Genomic DNA, 25,165 nt, shown 5'->3' on the forward strand with positions numbered 1-25,165 from the left:
ATAAAGCTTGGAAGGTCTGAGAAAAAAAATGGACATGGGATGGAATTAGAATCAAGTAGCCTTGAAAGTGCGCCTGTGGAAAATTGCCCCTAAGAATAATGGCATCTTAAACAGAGCCACCTCCCTTGTCTAGTCTGTAGGAGAAAGATAAGTCAAGGAAGTTGATGCATATTACATTACTAGAAGCCCGGTGCACAGATCTGTGCATCGGTGAAGTCCCTCAGCCTGGCCTGCGCCCTCTTGCAATCTGGGACCCCTTGGGGGATGTCAGACTTCTGGTTTCAGCCCAATCCTCACAGGCCATGCTGAGGGACCCCACGGGTGCAAGAATCCATGCACCAGGTCTCTAGTATGCATATAAAATCTTTGGTTAATCTCCTCCCACCCTCTCCGCTCCCCCGTTCCCTCTGAGATTCATCAGTTTGTTCCATGTTTCCATGCCTGTGCATTGAGTGTCTGACCCCTGGTGGTCAGTGTGCATCCTAGCTACCAGTCAAATGGTCTAATGGCCACTTAGGCTTTTATATATATAGATAGGGACATAGCTATAGAATATGTAAATAACTTGCTCAAAACTCAAAACTCACTGCCCGCAGATGGGAACGGATAGCCTCTCAATTCAAACCAGGTTCTGACCCCACAGCTTTGAATAAGTCCGAGGGAAGACACTGCTTAAGAATTCCAAAGAAGAAAACCAAAGGTGGGCCCCTTTTCTTTAGGATGTCTGGACATTTTCCCCATAGACCAAACTCTGCAGCCACATTTCTGAATATTTGTCAACTGAAGTACTTCCTCCAGAACAATGACCTGAATCTTTCAACAGTGTGATATGTTTCCCCAAACTGGGAATGCTGGAGAAGCCCTCTCAGGTCAAATCAATAAGTAAAATACCTCATTCTGAATTGGGAGTTGGTAGAACTGGCTTGAGTCCTGGCTTACTAATTAGATGTGGGATCTTATATATATAACCACAGTTTCTTATAGTATAAATAGTTGAGATGGATAGTCTTTGGTGTCTTTTCCTATTCGTTTAAGCCAGAGGTCCTCAAACTTTTTAAACAGGGGGCCAGTTCACTGTCCCTCAGACATTCCACACATGCGCACTGCGGGCCCGGGATGAGTCGGCTGCTAAGCAGGACAGGCAGCGGCAGCAAAAACACCCGGCGGGCCGGATAAATGTTTTTGGCGGGCCGCATGTGGCCCGCGGGCCGTAGTTTGAGGACCCCTGGTATAAGCTATGGTTTTGGATCTAACAAATAGCAATTAATTATTGAGCGTCTCTTCCATGCCAAGTTCAGTGCTAAGCTTTGAGGGGATATAGAAGAGAATTAGGGGGACAAGGACCCTGGTCTCAAGGAACATACATTATATAGGTGGGCAGATGGGCTATATAAGCTAGTGAACAATGTGAATTTCAGATATTGGGAAGTGCTACAAAGAAATTAAGGAGAGAGAGAGAGAGAGAGAGAGAAAAGAAGGAGGAGGAAGAGGAGGAGGAGGGGGAGGAGGAGGAGGTGGAGGAGACGGAGGAGGAGATACAACTTCAGGTTGTGGGAAGTAAAAAAGCAATGTAATTTTTATGTATTATGTAATTTGTTGTATACAAATAATTACACAGATCCCCATGCAAATTTAGCAAGAAATGAAAATACAGTAAATCTTCAAAAAGAAATGTAGAAATGACACATGTAGGGATGGATATATACTTATGTATGTATATGTCTATACTTTTTATTCTGAGAGGTCTAGGATTCTAAGCACATCATGATATATCTAACAGTCCCCCCACATATTTTTTTGTCTTTTTCATTTGCACTGTAAATAAATGCTTCATGGTTGGAAGGAGCTTTGTGATTAAAACTTGATGTACCCTACACTGAATTTTCTGGTGCAGCCACATTGATAAGTGCTGAAACATGGCCCATGTTCTTGCCTTCAAAGGTTAACTCCAATTTTTAGAAAGTTCTTCTCCTGAGCCCACACTTCCTATGAATTCTACCATTAGGCCTGACCCTGCCATCTAGAGCTACATGGAATAAAGTCAACCCCCTTTTACCTGTCAGCCAGTCATAGATCCATAATCTAATAGTCTTGGCAAGATTATTTGACAATTTAAATATTCAATTTTTATCCATTTTCTAACATTTTAAAGTAATATTTTATTTATTTCAACCTAGTTCTCAAATTTTTTTGACGTACATGCCTCTCCATGAGCATAAAAATCTGACATGGTCCCCCTCACTGTAGATTCTAAGAAGCAGCCCAATCCTCCCCCCATTTTCTCCTCCCTACTTGGAAAATCATGGTTTGAGTTCCTATTTTGGGTGGTTTCATCAACCAAGATGAGGTGGGAAACTTTGCTAACAATAGCCTCCCTTCTGACAAATGTGAAATTTGATTACAATGATATTAAATAAACTAGAAAAAGTACACGTCCTTTGTACACCCCATCCCCGAGGTGATTCTGACAACAGCCCCGCCGTGAGAATTGACCTCAGGCAAGGGTGGAACCTATGGCTTGTTTTTCACGGGTAGTGTTTGAAGTGAACAATGAATGTAACTTAATATTATACCATTTTATGTTTCCAAATCCAGGCAGTCTTGCCACAGCAGAAGTAAGATTTCTCTTCTGTGCCCTAAACAAGGTGAGAGAATGAATTATGTCCCAGTGGGGCATACACTTTATTTAGCTGGGTTGGCTCAGGGGAAAAGCGGTCCCTTGCACGTGACAGCGTCTAGCTGGGTTTGGGGGTGAGTCACACACGCCTCTGCCTCTCCTGCTCCTTGGTAGACTGTGGGCGCCGCCCTGCTGCCCGAATGAACAAGAGGATCCTCGGGGGCCGGACGAGTCGCCCTGGAAGGTGGCCCTGGCAGTGCTCCCTGCAGAGTGAGCCCAGTGGGCACATCTGTGGCTGCGTCCTCATTGCCAAGAAGTGGGTCCTGACCGTCGCCCACTGCTTCGAGGGGTGAGCTGCACCCTTTCTCCTTTGCTTTGCCTGGATCTGGTCATTTTGCCACCTGGGTTCTTAGTGAAGCCCCTTCAGTGCAAACGCCACCGATGATCTTCTTCCTGGGCCTCTACCTGCTTGGGTTTTTCTGCCCTCGGTGTTGTCAGCCTGTGTACGTGCGAAGGATAGATCTTGCTTATGATTTATGTCCTAAAGAGGGAGGGGTAGGAAGTGTAGCGGATTGACTCCCCGGCCAGCATTGGTGTCTTTTCTAGCCCTTTGAATACATCAGATACATGTGGAGTGAAAGGGGGGACTTACTCAAGGGGATACTACAGTGAGGGGAGGGTGCTGGAGGAACTGGTGAGGACTTTGGGAAGCAGAGTTAAAGGTACAATCTGTGTATTAGTCGGGGTTCTCCAGAGAAAGAGACCAAGGAGAGCGAGAGGTTTACTTTAAGAAGTTGGCTCACATGATTGCGGAGGCTTGGCGAGTCCAAAATCTAACGGGGTTGGCCGGAAGATGGGGTAGGATTGCAGTTCACGTCCAATGGCCGTTGGCCAGGTGGATTCCTTCTTGCTCAGGGGAGACTGACTTGTTTATTAGGCCTTCCGTTTATCGGCCGAGGCCCACCTACATTATGGACAGTAGTCTGCTTTACTCAAAGCCCACTGATTTCAATGTTAATCTCAGTTAAATACACCTTCACCGAAAAATCCAGAATCTTTGACCAAATATTTTGGCACCATGGCCCAGCCACATTGGCACATAAATTAACCAGGACAATGTGCCTAAAGGAGCAGAAAAGGAAGACTAAGGGAATACCTACCCCCAGCTGACAAACATTATTGCGGAAGGTCCTCATGTGATCCACCTGTCTGTTATGTCAGGAGCAACAACAAAGAAAACCCCCAAACATGCATTATGCTCCCAGAAGATCCAGGGGTCAGACACCGGGAAGAACATAGCTGGTGCACTTTGTCTCTGCTGGGCAGCAATGTCAGCACCAGCTGGAAGGTTCTGAGGCGGGGGTGGGAGGGTTGGGGGGCGGGGGCAGCTGCGCTCTCCAGGCAGCGCTGCCAGTGGGCCGGGCCTTCGTTCCTCCCCATGTGGGACTCAGCATGGTGACTAACATCTGGGCACAGTGAGCTTCCCAAGGAGGGAGCCAGGAGGATGCGATGCCTTTTGTGACCCAGCCTCCAAGACATGCAGCACTGCTTCTGCTGTGGGACTGGTCAGAGCCCTCTGAGCCCTACCCAGATCCAAAGGAAGAAACACAAAACTCTCTTCTCCGAGGGAGGAGTGTCAAAGGATTCGAGGACATTTTTTCTTTTAAGAGAAAGTGAGGAGAGAGAGAGATTGATTGGTTCCCTCCTGTACTGCCTGACCAGTGGTCGAACCTGAAACCTGGGTATGTGCCCTGACCAGGAATTGAACCTGCCACCTTTTAGTTGTACCGGATGATGAACCAAACAACTGAGCCACCACACTGGCCAGGGGGAGGACATTCTTTTAAATAACCATCATACCACCAATTTTATTTTTAATAATTTTACTTTATTTAAAAGTCATAGTAAGCAATAGCAAATTTTTAAAACAAATTAAGTCACAGTCCTATCACCTAATTGACTATTTTCATTTGCCCAGGTTAATTTAAAAAAAAAAAGTAATTTCATTTTTTTGGCCTATTATTGTTTTTTCTCAAATTTGCCACTTACTGTGTGACCATGGATCAATTCATGAACTTCTCTGGGCCAGTTCCCTCCTCTGTGAAATGAAGGAAATGGCAGTCACAGGGGTGGTGCAGCCATTAAGTGAGCCGCTGTAAAGCCCTGAGAATCGTGCCTGGGATTAATAAGTGAGACATTGATAAAGGTCAACTTAAAATAAAAATTATTACTGAAATCATGCATTCTCCCTTTTCCCTTAGCACTATGGCCCTAGTATCTTTGCATTTTGCTAGCACTGTCTTTCTCTCCTCTCACACTCACCTTCACTTCCTCACCCTCCCCACAGTAGCCCCCATCACAGCCTGGTAAATGTGCCGGCACAGCTATAAACATACATTTCCCCCAGGTGTCATTGCTTCCTTTTACAATCTGGAATCCCACTCTATACTTGTGTTTGTAAGGTGACTTTCTCGTGTAGCAATATATCGCTGGCATCCGTCCAGGTCAATGGATGTAGCTCTAACTCATTCTTTCCCAAAGCAAAATGATATTCTATAACATAGATTTACCATAGCTTTTTTTATTACTATTCCACAGCTGATGGACATTCCGGTTAGTTCCAATTTGCTACCGTTTTAACAATACTGCAACACACCTCCTTATACAAAGCTACTCACCCACTGGTGCTCGCCTTTCTATAGGATGGAGTCCTAGCACGTATATCCAGTTCCAGGTGGGGGTTACAAAGATGAATACACATTTCCTTCTTTGGATTGCTAACCTAATGAGGTTGCAGACACTTAAACAAATAATTAGAATGTAATGTGATAAGTGATTGTGAAATGCAAATGTGTATATCCAGTTATTTGATCACTCTTTTTGGGAAAGTGAAATATAAAACATCAAACCAGTACCTCCACTGGAGAACATTTAGTGTCTAAGACCCTAAATTATTGAGGAGTCTGTGTAGTCTGTCAGGAAATACACGGCAATGTAATTGTTTCGGAAGAAGCCAGATGTTTCCAGATGTCTTTTCCAGGTCTGATTTATAACTCCAGGGTAATTAGAAGGTTAGACTAGCAAGAGTACATTCATCAAAAGATGATTACCTAAACGAATCCAACAGGTCTTTAAGGGAAACACATTCTCCACGTGCTAGTTCACCCAGGTTCAGATCCAATGTTTGTTGTTTCCGTATGTGGCGTCCAAGTCTCCTCTTTGACGGACGGATCTGTGCAGTTAAGAAGAAGCCTTGCAATAGAGAAGAAATATGTGTTTATAATTAAGGAAATGGGTAAGATATCAAAGGCCTTGGTGAAATTTTATGGAACACTAAACTCTACAGAACTGTCAAGAGGGGCCTGGCTTGTCCATAAGAAACTAGAAATGGCCCAACTTCAAACAAGCCTTCGTTTGAATGTGTGCTAATAACTCTGATTCTATTTTACAGTCTCTCCAGTGGCCCTGCAAGCTTTTGAGAACTTCTAATTATAAGCCTTACTCTCTGCTGGAGCCATCGATTGCTGCAGTTAATGGGATTTACTTCATATCCTGATCCCATACTTTGCCAATCCCAGTGTGACTCATCTGTAGGTCTCCTCAGGCCTGTCTCTGTTAATTATATTGGTGGGGAAAAAGCCACAAATTTGTTTTGCTCTTCCATGGAGAGGTCTTTAAAAATCCCCAATGAAAATTAAAAACATGAGATGCTAAGCTGATCAGATCAAGTTCCATATGCCCTAATAAGAATTCAACAGTTGTAAGGGAGAAAGACTTTGCCTTTTAGGGGTAATGGAACAGCAATTTTCCTGCCTTCTTCTGCGTCTGATAGATGGAAAGATGACCTTCCTAGGCTGGCAAACAACTAGTAATTGTCAGAAGCATCTGATTTCTCTCCAGGAAACCCACATGAATAACTATCATCCTACTATCCTCCTATATAATAAAAAGCTAATATGCAAATTGACTGAACAGCAGAATGACCGGTCCCTATGATGAGCACTGACCACCAGGGGGCAGATGCTCAACGCAGGAGCTGCCCCATGGTGGTCAGTGCACTCCCACAGGGGGAGCACTGCTCAGCCAGAAGCCCTGAGCAGGGCTCACGGCTGGCGAGCACAGCAGCGGTGGCGGAAGCCTCTCCTGCCTCCACAGCAGTGCTAAGGACCCCTCAGGGGATGTCCACCTGCCGGTTTAGCTTCCTGCTGGGAGCGGACCTAAGCCAGCAGGTGGACATCCCCTGAGGGGTCCCAGGCTGCAAGAGGGCACAGGTCGGGCTGAGGGGACCCCTCCCCCCCGCCAGTGCATGAATCTTGTGCACCGGGCCTCTAGTGTGACCATAATCGCTTCTCTAACAAGACTTTTGTTGCTTGTCTGCACTTCTTCCCCCATTATCTCAGCCCATCAAGGAAATGTGGTCTCCTCATCTCCTTTCTCTTTCCAGCTGACGAAGTACCCTGGGCTGGTCACTTCAGCCCTCTCACCAGGACCTTCAGCTTCTTTGTTCCTAGATCTTTCTGTTATACACGCTGGGCAGACCTGTCCCAATCTCAGTCCTTTAATATACTCGAAAAAGAAAGTGAGAGATTTGACTTTTCATACTGAACCCATGTTGTGTCCTCAGGGTTACTATTTTTTATCTTCTAGGTGCTTATGAACTATGCCAGTCATTCACAGTTTGTTTCTTTTCATTTTATCGACGTACGGGGTTGATCCATTCCTTTCAGTAATAATGCCCAGTAAAACGGGAATTTTCCATTTTATATCCATACTTCCCCTGGGGTGCTGTTGTTTAGCATCAGTGGAGAGCGAGCCAGTGTGGTTGTCAAAAGCCCTTGGTAACTGACCTGACTCCCTCTCCCCACCGTCCTGCCCCCTGTGGAGGTATTCTCTGCCTTCCTTCCCTTTTCAGTGGAAATGTCTGGGTCTAGAACATAGCAAGCAGTTGGCCTAAAATATGGGCCGACCCATAGCTCCTGGGGCTTGCTGAAACTGGATGCTCTTCTCTTTCCAACCTTCATAGTTACTTCTTTGTTTCTTCTAGCCTTGCAACTACCTATCCATGCACTCTGCATCTGCACTGAGCAGGGTTCTGTGGTCTCTTGCTTGGGCGGGGTAGGTATGACCTGAGTGGTCTGGAAAAGATCATTCTGACATCCAGAACTTCGGTCTCCCTTGAACAATCAGAAGGTCGGGTCACACCGGGCATTTCAACATGACAGCATTAGCAGAACTGGGAAGCGATGGCCCTCCAGATGGACAGGCCTTGTGGTCTGACTTATTGACGCACAGCCAGCCCCTTCACGCATTTCCTTGTGGGTCACCCTAAAGTCATTTCACGGCATGTGTCACAGAGAATTCTTTAGAAATACCAAGGGCAGAGCCCACTATTAAAAGTAAGACATTTGTAATATTTATAGAACAGCAATGACGCTGTTGCGTGATATTTCCTAGAACAAATTTGGTGACCTTTAAACTACCTCCACATTGCCACTTAGCTATGCTCTTTCTGGAGTAAGACAAAATAGGGTGATTTCTATTACAGGTGTTCATTGTAAATATTCGTTCTTTTCCTAAAAAGGGGGAAATATTTGAGATACTAAAGCAAAGGCAAAAAGGGTAAAAAAGGGCAAGTGTGTGCTCTCCCAAAAAGATACAGAAAATCTCTGATGTTGGCTAGCTGCATGAAGCACAAATGTGCCATTTTCATGTCTAAACTAGATTGTGGCAACTTGCAAACCACAGTGACTGGTTACCGTGCGCAGCGACACGGTGCCTGCCGCTGTGTAAATTCCCCTGCCTGCTCCGTGCACCTGAGACGGGTGTGACGCTGAGCTTTCTCTCTCGAGAGGTTAAGAGGCCAATGGCTCCCGAATTACTCTTGCAGGAGAGAGAACGCCGCCGTGTGGACAGTGGTGTTTGGCATCAACAATCTCGACCACCCGTCGGCCTTCGTGCAGACGCGCGGGGTGAGGACCATCATCCTGCACCCGCGCTACAGCCGCGCGGTGGTGGACTACGACATCAGCATCGTGGAGCTCGGCGCGGAGGTCCAGGAGACCAGCTACGTGCGGCCGGTCTGCCTGCCCAGCGCGGAGCAGGCCTTGGAGCCCGACACGTACTGCTACATCACAGGCTGGGGCCACATGGGCAGCAAAAGTAAGCCGGTGGGCGCAGCGCGTTGCCTTTCAGCTGGTCACGGAAAGACCCCGAGTTACTTCTGAGCCTTTGGCAATAACCCCCCATTTCACTTCTAAAAGTATAGGCACAGCCCGGCCAGTGTGGCTCAGCGGTTGAGCCTCGACCCAGGAACTAGGAGGTTTGCAGGCTCGATTCCCGGTCAGGGCACATGCCTGGGTTGAGGCTTGATCCCCAGTAGAGGGTGTGCGGGAGGCAGCCTATCATTGATGTTTCTATCTCTCTCTCCCTCTCCCTTCGTCTCTCTCTAAAAATTAATAAACATATATTTTTAAAAAGACTTGCATAAATAAATAAATTTTTAAAAAAGTATAGACACAAATGGTACACACTGAGCATGTGCGTCACTCCCCCACGCAAATGATAGATGTTAGCTATGGCACTCAATCCTTCCCAGCTCAGGGGCAGCCTCAAAACGCTTCTCCAGCTGAGAGTCTCTCTCCAGGGAGCCAGTGCCAATGCTTTGGCGCACCAAGCCAGATGAGACCTGTCAGTCATGCCTGTGACCCGCCTCCACGGGTGGGTTGCACTCTGCAGGCCAATCACCTGCGCCTGTCTAGCGGTTAGGCATTCCGCCCTGCAGCCTAGGGCTGGGCCCAACTTCCAGTCCTGCCTTGTGATTTGGTCTTGTCGACCTTTGTAAGACAACCAGGAAGTCCTTCTCCAAAGAAAACTGGTTTGCTATTTGCCTCCTTAAATTGATTAAAGTAGTTTGGCTCCCTAGATCAGTGGCCGGCAAACTCATTAGTCAACAGAGCCAAATATCAGCAGTACGATTGAAATTTCTTTAGAGAGTCCAATTTTTTAAACTTAAACTATGTAGGTAGGTACTTTGTTATTAACTTAATTAGGGTACTCGTACGGCTTAGGAAGAGCCACACTCAAGGGGCCAAAGAGCCGCACGTGGCTCGCGAGCCTCAGTTTGCCGACCACGGCCCTAGATGATTTGAACATACAAAACATAGAAATTGAAACATTTTTCCTACTTACTCCCAGCCCCCAAATGGACTCTCGATTTTGCTTGACCTCTTAGGGTTGAGAATATGAATTTAACCCACAAGACATTTTCTTTCCAAGGCCACTCCGTGTCACGGGTGTGCGTGGCTCTCGGGAATGGCGATGCTGATGGCTGTCCTGTGAGCCACCTTAGCAGCTGCCAACTTGAAGGCCTCTTTTTTTTTTTTTTTTTTTTTTTTAATTTTGTCAGATAAGTGTTGAGCTAAGTTGAGTTTCCTTTCTATATGGTCAATTGATGACAAAAAAGAAAAATTCAATAGACAGAAGTCAGTGATGTCTGAAAAGCTCACGTGTAAGAACGTCAAAGGCAAGGTCAGACATGTGATGTCACCGTTCCTGGCACCTTGCTTTCTAAAAGCTACAATTAGTACTGCAATAGCGATAAGAGCTGAATATACGTTCTATTGCCTCTCCTTGTACTGCTCCCACAATGTCCACATCAAACTGACAGCAATCCTGTACTATATCGCACCTGCCACAAATACAGTGCAGCGTGAGGAGCAAAGATGTGGATTCGGTGAGAAAGCCTGACTATACAGGGGAAACATAACAGCAACCATCTAGCTTATAGGACTATTGTAACGAGTATAGACAAGAGGCCTCGAGAATGGCGGGGGGTGGGGGGGGGGTGGGGGGGGGGTGCCTGGCCTGCTCTTAGTACCCCATGCATGTTAGCGGTTGTTCTTATGACCGTTCTTGGACAACTCCTGGAACTTTTACTGTCCTCATCACACTGATTTTTCCAAACATGATTCCTTCTCCCAATCAGGTTCCCTGTGCATTTCCACTGCATCCCCATCCCCATTTGTAGAATGGCGAAGCAACTACAAATTCATGCTTTGAGAAGCCATTGTTCTCTTTTGAGAACTTTCCAGCAAGATGGAATTCACACAGTCCCCTCGGATGCTAAGGGATGGCTTTGTCCCTGTCAACATCTTTCTGTCATGTCCTCTAGGATGAAAGGTTCTGGTCTCAAATAATGGCCCCCATAGCACATGGTCTCATGGTGAGACACAGGCGTTAAGCGGAGGAGAGGGCGGGCCCTACCTGCTGGAGGCGCCGGGTGTGGCCTGTGGCAGAGCTGGCAGCCTCCTGTCTGGGGCAGAGCCGTGGGGTGATTGATCACTTTCCATTTCATTGCAGTGGCTGTTGGTTTTACTGGGGAAAGTGTGAGCCAAGTTACCTGCCCGGGGGACTTAACCACTGTGTGCCTCGCTTTTCTCAGTACAACAAGGGGGTTTGACTGGAGGGTGGCCGTCAACCCTTCCTTCTAATTGGAAAATTCTGACTGCAAACAAGCCTTGTTTTTGAAATGACATTTTAAGTAAAGAATAAAAATGTAATCATTTCATATATAGTTAGCCTCATTTTGAGCCATTTTATCCTTCTTTTTATGTTTTCTTCCTTCCCTTCCCTTCCCTTCCCTTCCCTTTCCTTCCCCTTCCTTCCCTTCCCTTCCCTTCCCTCCCCTCCCCTCCCCTTCCCTTCCCTTCCCTTCCCTTCCCTTCCCTTCCCTTCCCTTCCCTTCCCTTCCCTTTTCTTTTCTTTTCTTTTCTTTTCTTTTCTTTTCTTTTCTTTTCTTTTCTTTTCTTTTCTTTTCTTTTCTTTTCTTTTCTTTTCTTTTCTTTTCTTTTCTTTTCTTTTCTAATACCCAGTGCCCTTCAAGCTGCAGGAGGGAGAAGTCCGGGTGATTTCTCTGGAGCAGTGTCAGTCCTACTTCGACATGAAGACCATCACCACCCGGATGATATGTGCCGGCTATGAGTCCGGCACAGTGGACTCCTGCATGGTAAGTTGTTTTCTGATTATTGAGGTAATTCAGTTCAGCGATAACTCCAGGGGGCCCACACAAACTCATTGTTATTCACGTGAGGCCTTTCGGGGACATTTTTTGGAAAATGACTTGTCAGCAGATGTGTATTTGCACAGTGATGTCCTCCATCCAGGACCCTGCGAGTCCCCGTACTGCCTCCATGCCCTTGGCTCACTCAGGTGACCTTCAGCTTGCTCCTCCACCACCTGGGGCACAGCACGTGCGTCAGCAACCAGAGGGAAAGCAGCTGTTCTGGTCCATCTCTTGGGACCATTTTAGGGGCTAAGACAAATGAGTTTCTAAGAGGAGCAAGTGGTAACCAGGGCCCCAACCAGGCTGCCTGGGAAGCAGGGGGACACCAAGGGCATTTTTAGCCATTGGGGTGAAGGCATTAAAGCACAGGCAACACCCCAGCACCCAGGGGTGTGACAGAGCCACCTCTATCTCAGCAGGTGGTCACACCGGCATTGTCTGGGCCTGCACTTGACTCCCAACATGTCTACAAATGTCACTGCATGCGACTCAGACACTCGGGATTCATGGTCACAGCAGTTCGTAGAGCAGGCTCACTAAGCAGTTCAGGGAAGCATCTTCTTTGTTACTTGGTAAACACTCATTGGCTATTGCACTGGACTGGCTCCCAGGGGAGGAAAAAAGGGCAAGTGCTCAAAGAAGCTGACGACGGAGCGGGGACAGCAGTTATTCTCTGCCAAAGCTGTGAAGCACCTTTGCTATTTCACTGCTTTGGACTAGGTCCAGCTGCCCCGCCCCATGTTAGAATTGAAGAAGAGATTCAACAATGATGTTACCGCTGGCCTAGCATAACAACATGACACTTCTGGTGGTCCTGCTGCAGAGTGGGCAGACCCGGGACTGGGGACGGCCCGGTGGGGATTCCTTAGACAGTTGCCAGGGGAAAGAGGGAGGCAGACTGGTTCCCTTAGAGCTTCATGAGGCCACCGACCCTGCAGCCCCTTGGCCACAGCATCTAGCTGAGGTGGGCAGGGATGGAGGAATCCCGCCTTCCAAACAAGAGTCCCGGGTTTGATTTCCGGGACTCTTAAATAATACATAAATATTATTTATATTTAAGTATATATAAATAATAAAAATTTAAAAATAGTGTTTTGGGAGGCAGAATGGTGTAGGGCTTGGGACACAGCATTTGCAGCCTGAAAGATCTGGGTGGGACCCCATCTCTGCTGGTAAGAATAGTGAGACCTGGAGAAATTATCTAACCTCTCTAGAAAGGTTCTTCATGAGTGAAATGGGACTGAGTCTAATTTGCACGGTGTTTGGTGTATGTGAAAAGCCCTTATCTTTCACTTATCTGTGTGGGATGTCTGGCATATACACTCAACGAAGAGTAACTGTGTGAATATTAACATTTATCACTTGGTGCCTGTTGTGTTGCAGGATCTCTTCCAAATGCTTGATAACAACTCATTTAATCCTCACAATCACCTATTGTGATGTTTCATTGTTTTTCCTAGTTTACAGATCGAGAAAAGAAGGGACCAGAGAGGTTCAGTAATTTACCCAATATCACCCAGCAGGAAAGGTGGTAGAGTAAGGATATGAACCCAGGCAGTCTGGCTCCCGGGCCCCGGTGTTGGGCCACTACGCCATCTAGTCGCACTGATGACTATGAATACATTTCTCCAAAGGAGGGGCAAGAAGGTGATTCTTGAAAGAGAACTGAAGGCTGTGCACAGACACAGGCACAGGCATTTCATATCTGGTGCCTAACGTGAACCGAGTCACGCCAACTTCTTCAGCAGTGGGAATTCGGCACTGCGGGGATCTTAAGTGCCTATCGGAGATTCTCTAACACAGCTCCAGGTAGAAAATAAAACAAACCACAACACAAACCAAAGCTAGGTCTGGTTTGACTAGGTCTGAAGCAAGATTCTTCACCAGAACCTCTCGTTGTCTTTCCGATTTATCAAGGGGGCCCTTTGGAAGCTGTGGGTCCCTCTGTTAAGGTCTAGAAATCATCGGGATCAATCCTGAAGCCAAACATTAACTTTGGCCCAAAGCCCAGGATTACTAAGAGGAAAAGAGGGCCAGAAAGACCAGACAAACTGGCCTCCGCTGTTTCTCCCTGTTGTTTTGAATGGCTGCTTCTGCGCCTCTTGTTCTCTACCTTAGAAATGTCCATCACCTGGCTAACCCACCTCACACCCGCGTGTTAGGAAGGCACTTTGTCTGTTCTTCCCCACCTGGAAGTAATTGCTCATTCCTGTGAGGATGCCTTAGTCCTTAGACTTTGCTTTCGTGTAAAGGTATTCTGGTTAGCAAAGTGGACTTTCGGCCCCTCAGTGACAAAAACAGTGCCTCCCTCTGTGTGGGCCTCAGCAGGAACCTTGCAAAGAGCAGATGCTGAATAATTATCGGGTTAAATTTCTGATCTGGAAGTGTAGAGCGAACCTGTAAACATGCCCCATTTTAATCAACTCTCTGGCATAATGAATAGCTCAACCTAAATAAGTCAGCATTTCTCCTATATAAGGGGAGAAGAAAAAATGTGGAGTATGTCTAATATTTCCAATAAATTTTGCTTAAATTTTCCAATTGGACTCTTTAGGCAGAGCAATTTATTCACACCCTTGCATGGTCTACGCTCATTACTTAGGTTTACGGCATTGGGAATTTATGATGTCAAGATCACCACCTCCCCAAAAGCACACAGCACAATCAAAAATTCAGTTCTGCTTTAACAGCAGTCCTATTCACTGACATTTCTAAGAAGCAAGTTAGCCTAGTTATTATAGGGTTGGAATCCTGGTGCTAGGCTGCCTGAGTTTAAATTATAGCCCTGCCAATAAACAAGTTCCACATCTGTTGTGCTTCGTTTTTATTATCTCTAAAATAAATTTAATAATAATTATTATATCACATTATTATTATTATTATCAACTCGTAAGGATTTTGTGAGGATTAAACAAGGTAATACAGGGCAAGTGTTCAGAAAAGTATCAGTAAACATGATTACCGTTGTTCTTCAGTGTTGCCAAGTGGGAATGAGCATAGATATACTTCCAAGTTTGAAACTTGCAGTGCCAGGAGTATTTGTAAATTTCCACCATATTTGCTTCCTTATTTTCTAAGGAGTCAATCCTTTTCTTTTGAGGCACTGCAGAATATACCCTCTAACCTACTCTGATCTTTCAGATGTAGCAAATATTAACTTTCTAAAGTTATTGTGTCTTAAGATTAATTATATGTGGCAAAAGAACCAAATATGTGTCAAGTGTAACACCTAAACTTAAATATCAAGAATGAAAATCTCTATGCATACGAAATATAGATTATAAAGAAATGAAATACCTTATGGTAAATAATTCTTATGTGGTATTTTCCATTCAAGTATGCTAATTGCCAAGGTCCTCGGAACTATTAAGAAATGCAGTATGCGGTCCCTGAGTGTATTTTACTTAATGCATTCATTCACATAGTCAGAATCTTGAACGTGGTAAGTTCCATGTTGGGTACTTTCTACATTTATAAAATGGGTCAAAGTTAAAGAATGTGATTCTGAGAGAATTGATTCTGATACAATACATTTAAGAAATATGACATATTTTGATAAGTATGGGAAATGACTGACAAATGTCTTCTGATTTCACAGAAAAAAATAGTCTTTCCCCAAGCCATCCCTATCCTTTTAGACTTTAAAATGTCCATTTGGAAGTTCTATTTATGGAGTGGAGAGCATGTCCCTCCACAGGTTGACGATAAAAGCTTTGTGGAAATTTTCCAAAAGGTTGGTTAAGCGGGGCTCAGCTGAAGTGTACCCTCAGGACAACATGCACACCGTTAGGGCTCTGAAATACCCGTGACTAATGTTTCCTATTCATTACAGGGGGACAGCGGAGGGCCGCTTGTTTGTGAGCAGCCTGGAGGACAGTGGACATTGTTTGGCCTAACTTCCTGGGGCTCCGTCTGCTTTTCCAAAGTCCTGGGGCCTGGAGTTTACAGCAATGTGTCCTACTTCACCAAGTGGATTGAGAGACAAATATACATTCACACCTTCCTCCTAAACTGATTCCAAAGATGACCAGAGACGTGGCCAGCGACACTCAGAGAAAACGGGGTCTTGGCTGTGGAGCACTTTCTGCAAACAGCTGTACAGAAAAGCACTCCCTGGGCACACGGACAGGGGTGCTGGGCAGTGCACTGCACGCGTCCATGCTTGTTTCAGGCTAATGTTATTCAGCTTTATTTTTCAGCTTTATTTTTCTTATTTCAAGTTCGATGGAAGTCTTTTTTTTTTTTTTTTTGCAAAGCTTATTTTGTTGTTTTGTCAGCCTAACCTTGACCACTAGTGCGAAATTGCCTGCCCTGGAGAGTGAGGGTAATGCAGGCGCCAGGGCAACAGTTATAAAGTTCCCTCTTATCCAGTCACAAAAAAAGGACACAGATGCAGGCTGACCAATCTTTGCCAGCTTTTGTTTCTCAAGTACAATAGCATAGTGGCAACTTTCATATAAGCCTTGGTGACTTGCTTTTGATTTATTAAAAGCCAAGATAATTTACATGCTTAAGTTATTGACTATGACTCTTCTAAAGTCTTTAAAATGTTGAGCACTGATGAAAGACAGAGGCGAAAGACAAGTAGCATCCCTGTAGGTCACTGCAGCAACAAGACACACTGAACACAGAGCTCTTTAGACATCACTATGAGCACTGACATGGTAGGGTTTGCTTGTTCTGAATTTAAGCCAAGGTTGTAATGTGGTAGAAAAGTCTCCACAGAACTTTCCCTATAGCTGGGGTTTGTTCAGTGTCTGAGATTTCAAAAACCAGGAAAATATCCATGGGCAATATTTTTATTTGGTTCCCCCTATGTGACAATTGAATTTGAGATTCTACTTTGCCAAAGGAGAACTTGCCTTAGACTGCAGAGATGCAATTTTTAGAAAAATTAAATTGCATCTTACCCCAGTGAAATATTTTCCAGTTTGTCCATACCAATGAAGTACAGAAATGTATCTCAAAGCACAGGAAAGCTTTGCATAACATTTTGTAATTTTCCCTGAAAGATGTTTAATACCTGGTGTTGCTAACTCTCCCCATCGATAATTAAAGCAAAAATTTAAAGATGCTTTTAAGCACTAGGCCGCTTTACCCACATCAATATCTTTAGTGATTAGTGGTTATTTTTTCCACACTAAAAAGCTTCAGAACACAAGTCATCACCTGCACCTAATTTAGTCAGTCAGGCACCCATTTTTGCAACATCCAAATGCCTTTGGAACAAGTAGGATTCCCTACTAAGCTCCACCAGCAACCCGGACTGCCTCCGCATTCCACATAGAGACTACCTGCAGTTTTATACATGTATTTTTGTACTCTTTTCTACGTGTGCACATATTTGAAATCCAAAAAGTTGTCTTGACACTTTCCATGTTATTCATCGCTTGTTCTGTAGTTTGTATAAATGTATTGAGAATGTGACATCCAGCAATTGAATTTTGGTCACAACTGTATGGAAGTTGAAGAATATGGGTCAGTTTTGTTTTGTTATAGTTGTAGGTACATACTTAATGTAACGACTTTTAGCCTTGCTCAACTGATGTTCAGTGAAATGTACATGTTGTACTTATTTTAAATAACCATTAATACAAATAAAATGGTATACTCTTTTTTTTTTATGTGTGTGGAGCATGGATAGTATGTCCCAGAAAATTGTCTTTCCCAATATAATAGTTGGTGCCCAATTTCTCCCCAATCAAAATACCTGTCTTCTATCAGACTTTCACAGGAACGTGTTCTTTTACTCTACATGACAGGTAATGCCTTGATTAGTCTGGAATTAGGGGTTGCTAATACTCTCAAATTACCCATTGAGCATCCAACAAAAACTGTAGCCCTGGTAAGAGTGTAAGGATTTTTAATGTCTAGAGTACATTTCAGGAAATGGATCCAATTCTTTCATAAGTCTTTTGGGGTAAAATTGCATCCCCAAATGTACACTATTAAGCACGTTTCTTTGGCTACTAGGAGCAATTATGTTAATTTCTCAAATTTTGGTGAAAAAACGTTCAATACCGAAATGCAACAGTTAACATCAGCTTGGGTAACCTGTGTAAGAGTTTTTTACTTGTAAATGAGGCCATTTAAAGGCTTAGAACAGATCCCAGTTCCTTTTCACTTGGGAGGCAGATGTATTTAAGAACCCAGAATTTTTAAAAAATTTAAAAATACACTTTAACATCCAGAAATAAAATACAATTTTTGTAGCAAATATATAAAAATTATATTAAGTACATGATAGCTTCACCTCTGTTCAGGGCATTGAGTTTGTAACTAATTTATAAAAAAAAAAACACATCAGTATTCAGTGTTCTTGGGATTTTGGAATCAAGGAATTGTGGCCCCATCACATGAACACTCCAGAGTTTCATCTACTCATAAGTACAGATACTTGACAGTTTTTCTTAGTCTTTTTGGCCCATTCGTTTATCATTAGACTCTAAAACTTTATTAGAGAAAATATTTCTAATTTTTTATTTATCAGAAGATTTATCTCAGGGAATGAATGTCAGCTACTATGAGGATAACAAGTGATATAACATCATAGATTTTTTCGTATAAGAAAAAGCCCAAACAATATTCTGGTAAAAGGTGTACTTAGAGATTTTCCTTCTAAGTTCTGGTGCCAATCACAGTTGGATTCAGTGAGTATCCACAGGAGTGATGTCAGTTTTGTATCACATTATTTATTAAACAGTTTATTTAAAATAAAAATCTATAAGGAAGCAGAAAGCAACTTCCATTAGCTATGTGGGATTTTGAAAGTTCTGGAAATTGGTCTATATAAAAGACTATTTACAATAATATCAGAAGGCTACAAAAATAGGACAGTAGGCAGCAGGTAGAAGATAAAGTCCTGAGAATAATAGTTTAATAGTCATTAAGACAACTTTGATAAAGAAACAAAACATTAGCATGGAGATTTCATGAAGGGAATTCTGGGTGATTGGTGGCTGACAATTTTCAGATGAACCGATGTAGAATTTTAAAAGAACTCAACAAGAATACATGATTTTACAACTGGACTTATTTGGTATAAACTAGTTTCTTGTTCCAGCGAAACAAGAATACATGATTTGCAACAGCAGTTAACCTGCAATAGATATTTCTGTTCTAAAATGTATTAAAATACAAATTTTTCTAAGAACCTCATGGAATCCTGAGAACCACCTGTCCTAGTCTCAATTCCTAGCTCATTTTTAGAGGTTACAACCCCCAAAAAGTTGTATGGCATTGCAAGGACTATGAACTCTCAAATGGTCTCTTGGTGATTGTTTTGAAATTGATTGTCTCATCTTGATCAGGCTATTGTCAGTTTTAGGATACGACAGGATATTGCCAAATGGCCCACGCGCTCAGCTGATTCTGTGTCTCACCCATGGCTTCTGTTCCCCAATAAACATCTGCACACAGGTGGACCCATTACCTGATGGAGGCCTAGCCTCCCCCTTGCCCCTTCCCAATGAAGGCTCCACCGCAGGAGAACACTGAAATGAACAGAGAGGTATGCCTAAGCATCTTCAGTCAGAAGACCAAAAACATCTCAGGAAATAAAACGCTATTAATAACTAACTATATTCTATTATTCTATTTTAGGTACATTGTTGTTTAAAGGGCTCTTGTAACATTTTTCCTCTGGAAATTAGCTGTTTATAACTTTTTTTTTCATGTGGAACTCTCTGAATTCCAACTAATCAATCCAACTACTTTTTTTCTTCTTAAAAAAAATCAAATCAGATTGGAGTCTGCTCAATTAAAGCATTTCTCTGGAATCTGAGGTCTCACAGTAAAATAAATATATCTCAAATAGTGAAAACACTTATATGTCTAAGACAATTAAAATGCTCTCTTAAAATCCAAACTGTTTCATAAAAATATTTGATTCTGAATTAAATACTTTAATTCCCTAAACTCTGTCTAGGTCAAACCCTATCCTCTCTTACAAATGCATCTGTGAACATACCATCAAGGTCATCACATTGGCTTTTTCAGACCAGTAACATATTCATGACCCTTAAGGGAAATCCAAGTCATTCTTGCTTGGTAGAGGTGCATCTTCAAAGTCCTCTTCCAGACTCGAAGGGATCCTTGCAACTCCAAAGAGGGTATTATCCTGCCTTCTTAACCCTTTGAGGGTCCAGCCACCCATGAGGTCTTAGTTTCACAACAGTCTGAGTCCAAGGCAGTTTCATGTACATTTCCATGCTCAGCAGCACAAGAAGTTGCTGACATCATGGCAAAGACAACAGAAGGGCCGTTCATGGCTCCTCTCCCTGACTTGGCAGTTGAGTGGTCAGCACACTTAGATGTCACTTGACCCATCTTTCCAGCCCCTCTCCACTTCTTGAGGGCTTCAGTCCTCTCCTCTGGAGTCAGTCTGTCCAAGTGCTTAGCCCTCAGGAGTGGAGACGGAAACAGGGATCCCTGAAGAACTCGGTAGATAAACCTAGGTTACAAAAAGCATCACGGAATTACCTTCACCTCAAATGCATCAGAGGACACAAAAAATACTCACCAATTAGAACTAGTAGAAGGGTGGTCTGGTGGCCCCCTTGAGGTAAAGGGGGAGGATAAGCAAAATATAAAATAGAAATGACAACAATATTAAATAAATTAATATTTGTAAAGCACTAGTAGTGAGTGCCTTATGAGTGCTTGTTAAACAAACAAAAATGTACAATAGTAGAGATACCAACAGTGCTACATCAGAGGTGTAATGTTAGGTTAAATAAGAAAGTACATGTAAAGCAGGCAGAGTGTTGGCACATAGCAAGTGTTCAAAAAATGTTAGCTATGAATGGCTTACAGCTACGGTAACAAACAAACTCGTCCTGCAGCTGGCAGTGTTTATGCTGTTATAGCATTCTCAAAAGCCTTGTGGGTCACCAGTGTATGTCATGGGGATCTATGCCATTAGATAAGAGGGTCTTCCACAGATCTTCCCTGTATAATCCCATCTCCTCTCTTGAAGGCTGTAGAGATGGTAGAGCGGCGGTTCTCAACCTGTGGGTCGCGACCCCTTTGGGGGTTGAACCACCCTTTCACAGGGGTCGCCTAAGACCATCAGAAAACACATATATAATTACAGATTGTTTTTGTGATTAATCACTATGCTTTAATTATGTTCAATTTGTAACAAGGAAAATACATCCTGCATATCAGATATTTACATGACAATTCATAACAGTAGCATAATTACAGTTATGAAGTAGCAACAAAAATAATTTTCTGGTTGGGGGTCACCACAACATGAGGAACTGTATTAAAGGGTCGCGGCATTAGGGAGGTCGAGAACCACTGTGGTAGAGGGATCCATGAGTCACACTCCTAATCTCTAGGAAAAGGTCGTCCAGCCATACTCTTGGCCTCTCTAGAGCATACTCCAAAGAATCAGTCTCCTGATTTTAGCAACTTCTAAAATCTGGATAGGCTGAGGATTCCCTAAATCTAGTTCCTTTTAACTTCAATAGTTCTTCCTTCATCTCTTTCCTCTCACAATTTAACATAAGCAACAAGAAGAAACCAGGCCAGACCTTCAACACTTTGCTTGGAAATCTCCTCAGCTAAATATTCAAGTTCAAAATTTACAAAGTCTGCTTTCCACATAATAGTAATGTTTTTCGGCTACGTTTTCTGCTGCCGTATTGCCAAGATCCATTTACCTTAAATTTCCAATAACTTGTTCCTAATTTCATTTTCAGTCTTCATCAGCAGTGCCTTTAACTTTCACATTTCTAGCAATGTCCTGTTTATGATAATATATGTATTTTCTAGGTTTTCCCTATCACGCTTTCTCACTTTCTTCTGAGTCCTCACCAGCAAGCATTGATGTCCATATTTCTACCTCTAGTCTGTTTAGGAAGTCCCGTATTTCTCCATGACGTGCCTCAAAATTCTTCCAGTCTCTGCCCAGTACCCAATTTCAAAGCCACTTGCACATTTTTGAGTATTTGTTACAGCGGCACCCATCTTCCTGGCAGCAAAACTTACATGTTTCCTGTGGCTGCTGTAACAAGTTACCACAAACTTGGCGGCTTAGAACAACAGCAATTTATTCTCTCATAGTTCTGAAGGCCGGGGACTCTGAAAACACTTTCACTGGGCCAAAATGACTGTTTCAGAAGGCCCATGCTCCCTCTGGAGGATCCACTCCTTGCTTCTTCCGGCTCCCAGGGGCTGTCAGCATGCCTGGGTTTATGGCGAAGGAAACTCTGGCTCCCTGGTCACAGTGCCTTCTCCTCTTTTGTCTGGTCAGATCTTCTGCCTCTCTCTTATAAGGACACTTGCTATTTTATTTAGGGCCCACGCAGCTAATACAGGATGTTCTCCTTGTCTCAACACCCTTAACATAATCACATCTGCCAAGACCACTGTTGCTACATAAGGTAATGCTTATAGGTCCTAACGATTAGGACATGGATATCTTTTTAGGGGGGTCATTTTTTCAGCCTACCGCAGCAATATTAGAATTTTAACAGTAATACTCTTGAAGGAATTTCTGAAGGCTATAGCTTTAAAGTAATTGTTTCTTCATAAATTCTACAAGTTCATCTTGTCAGTATTTTAAATCTTAGAGCTGGGAATAACAGTGAACACTACAGAAGCACTTCCGTTAGAGAGAAATTGTTAAGTATGCGACTGTAACCACCGCAGAATGCCTCAGGTGGGTTTCCTTGTGCATTTCTAGAAGGGATGTCCATTAGCAAAAAAGGTTTGTGGCCGTTGTGCTTGATGATAGTGTTACAGAGCAGGGTTGGCAAACTTCTTCCAATGGCCTCGGTAGTGATATTGCAGGCTTTGGAAGCTATTCAGCCTTTGCTGCAACTATTCAACTGTGCTGTAGAGCAGAAGCAGCCACAGACAGTCATTAATGAGCATGGCCATGTTCCAATAATACGTTATTTACAAAATCAGGCAGCAGGCCAGATTTGATCTGTGAGTCACAGTTTGTCAACCCTGATAGAGAATAATATGAAATCACCACTTTGACTCTGATATCATGTTCAAAAATATAAAACAACTATTTCTATAGTGTTTTCAGCTAAACAGATTTTATAAAAGTGTAAGAAGAAGAGCTCTAACGGACTTTAAAGAATTTATAGATTAAAAACCCATGCATACTTCTGAGCCATTTTCACCCCATGCCATATCAGAAATCACCTAAAAGGGGAAGAATAACTGAAGTCAAACAAGGAAGAAAAGTTGTATGGTTTGAAGTGTTTATGAGGAGTGGGAGATGGCAGAACAAAAAGACAGGAAAGCCTCGAAGTCCTTGGATAACCAGCAAAGATGCCCTATCCGGTGGACTGGACTGTCGACCAGATTGGAGTTTTCCATGAGAAACAAACCTTCCCTTTGCATACGTCACTTTTGTTCTCTGGTAAAACAGTTAAAAACAATATTTTAACTAGTAGACAGACCGACTTCTTCACTGCTAACTGGATAGTCTATCATCCATTCTTAGCAGTTGCGTGGAGAATCGAGGGCTCTGATTGCACGTATGCTCTTGGTGACAAAACAAGTACCATACCTGGGAAGAAGAGCAACGCAGACTGTGAGGACACAGACTAGGTAGAACACTGGATCCAGCAGGTGCTCCTGCATAATCCAGTAGGGGTTGGAGGGTGGGTTGCAAGTGACACACATGGCTCCAAAAGCCAAGGCAAAGAAGAAATAAGACGAGATGCTACCAACGATGACCAGCATGTGGATCCACGTCTGCAAGACAAGAAGCACAGGGGAAGTGAACACTGGCTCGCAGGGTTTTGCAGCTGTGCTGTAGAGACAACATGTCTAGGTAGTAGGTGAATGGGGCAACACCTCAACAAACAAAACACAAAAATACCAAAGCGTTAAGACAAGAGCATCTTTCATGAACAGCTCGTATCCCTATTTAAATTGTGAAAAACTAAGTCAAGTGCCAAAAGGTAATTCTGATGACTAATTTATTTTGGTTCTTTTTTGAAAGATACATTATTATTGATTTCAGAGAGGAAGGGAAGGTAGAGAGAGACAGAAACATCAATGATGAAAGAGAATCATTGATCGGCTGCCTCCTGCATGCCCCACACTGGGGATCGAGCCCACAAGTGGGACATGTGCCCTGACTGGCAATTGAACCATGACCTCCTGGTTCATAGGTCGACGCTCAGTCACTGAACTACACCAGCCGGGCACTAGTTTATTCTGTATTATGCACGAACCATGAGGTGTTTGGATTTTCTCATTAATTTTTTTTCATATAGTCTCACTCATTAGTCTGTTTCTTCATTAAGGTAATACTAATGCAGTGAGCCACAAACTTTATCCATTCACACTGTGGTGGTCATTACTGTTGCTCACCAATCTTCTCATTCTTTTCCGCAAATAAGCATTCGGAAGGATTGTACTTCTCCCATTCCCTCAAAAGTAAGCCTGGCCACCTGTCTTGCTTTGACCATTGAAATGTGAATGGAAGGGACATGCACAACTTTGAGGTCAGAAGCAGGGAAGAGCTGGTGCACAATTTTCTATGCTGTCTCCTTTCCTTCCATGTTGACCAAGAAGTTCCCCTTGGGGACAGTTCCAGAAGGTAGAGCTCCAAGACTCAACCGGTTCTTAGAGCCACCCCTCAGGACAATTGCTCTAGAGCTGTCTAGAACCTTAGTTAACGTTACATATGCAAGAAATAAATCTCTGTGGATCACAGCATAACCTAGCTACCTTCATATTCATGTATAGCCTGCAATATTATTTTTTAAAATATTTTTTCTCAAAAATGGCTCACTATTTAATTAACTTTATTTAGAAAAAATAAGCAGATTTCTACCTTAAATATAACATTAGCATTACCTGTATTAATAGTGCTGAGTCTGAAGGCTGGTCTGTTTTTGTTACAATAGGAAATTAGTGAGAACTGTTGTGATAAAACAGAATAGCCCCTCTTTGATATAATCTGAAGTACGAGGAGAAAAACACCTTCGCATTATGTAGCATCCAGTGCTGTTTAGTGCAATGCACATACAGTCCTGCCTAAATCACAGTGTACACCTTGGTGCTGTATGCTTTTGGGGAAAGCACTGCCTTTATTAATCTTTGTTATTTTCCCACCGTTATACTTTCCAAACAAGAGCCAATTTTCTCCTTCACACCAAATTTTCCCATGGTTGATATCTTCAAAAGTCACAAAGACTACTTTTTTTTGGGGGGGGGGGGGGGGGTAAAATGTAAAAACTGCTTAGAAAATATAGGCTAAATCCATAAGATCCTCATGCCTCTAAAACAATGATGTCTTCTTTCTTTCTCAAATGGCCTTCCTTTCCATTGAGCCTACTGCCCGAAAGTTAACCTGGGCTTTGGCAAGTGAGACAGTGCCTTGATGGAGCTGACACATGAAAATAAATTGGTACAAGGAAGTTAAGGTCAAGGGAAATTGGGTAAAAACCAACAGGGAGGTGGGAGGTGACAATGACATGGTGAGCAATAGGGGAAGGGAAACCGAT

The 25,165-nt window shown here is 43.4% G+C and overlaps 2 protein-coding genes across 7 annotated transcripts in view; one reads left to right on the plus strand and one right to left on the minus strand.

Moving 5' to 3' along the window:
* The window catches only part of CORIN (corin, serine peptidase), a 207,763-nt gene extending 190,504 nt beyond the window's left edge, over positions 1-17,259 (plus strand). For both annotated transcript variants that reach the window (XM_070397080.1, XM_070397085.1), the window contains 5 exons: positions 2,596-2,645; positions 2,792-2,966; positions 8,505-8,776; positions 11,488-11,621; positions 15,511-17,259. In XM_070397080.1, the coding sequence (XP_070253181.1) occupies positions 2,596-2,645; positions 2,792-2,966; positions 8,505-8,776; positions 11,488-11,621; positions 15,511-15,693 (814 nt within the window). In that variant the 3' untranslated portion in view covers positions 15,694-17,259. The remainder of the gene's footprint in view (positions 1-2,595; positions 2,646-2,791; positions 2,967-8,504; positions 8,777-11,487; positions 11,622-15,510) is intronic.
* A 1,267-nt stretch (positions 17,260-18,526) lies between these two features.
* Positions 18,527-25,165, minus strand: part of ATP10D (ATPase phospholipid transporting 10D (putative)) — a 79,542-nt gene continuing 72,903 nt past the window's right edge. For all 5 annotated transcript variants that reach the window (XM_070397100.1, XM_070397110.1, XM_070397094.1 and 2 more), the window contains 2 exons: positions 23,215-23,402; positions 18,527-20,130 (listed from right to left, as the gene is read on the minus strand). In XM_070397100.1, the coding sequence (XP_070253201.1) occupies positions 19,806-20,130; positions 23,215-23,402 (513 nt within the window). In that variant the 3' untranslated portion in view covers positions 18,527-19,805. The remainder of the gene's footprint in view (positions 20,131-23,214; positions 23,403-25,165) is intronic.

The sequence above is a fragment of the Myotis yumanensis genome, unplaced genomic scaffold (assembly GCF_028538775.1).
Source record: "Myotis yumanensis isolate MYYU_CA2020_CCGP unplaced genomic scaffold, mMyoYum1.0.hap1 SCAF_1, whole genome shotgun sequence".
Lineage (NCBI taxonomy): Eukaryota > Metazoa > Chordata > Mammalia > Chiroptera > Vespertilionidae > Myotis > Myotis yumanensis.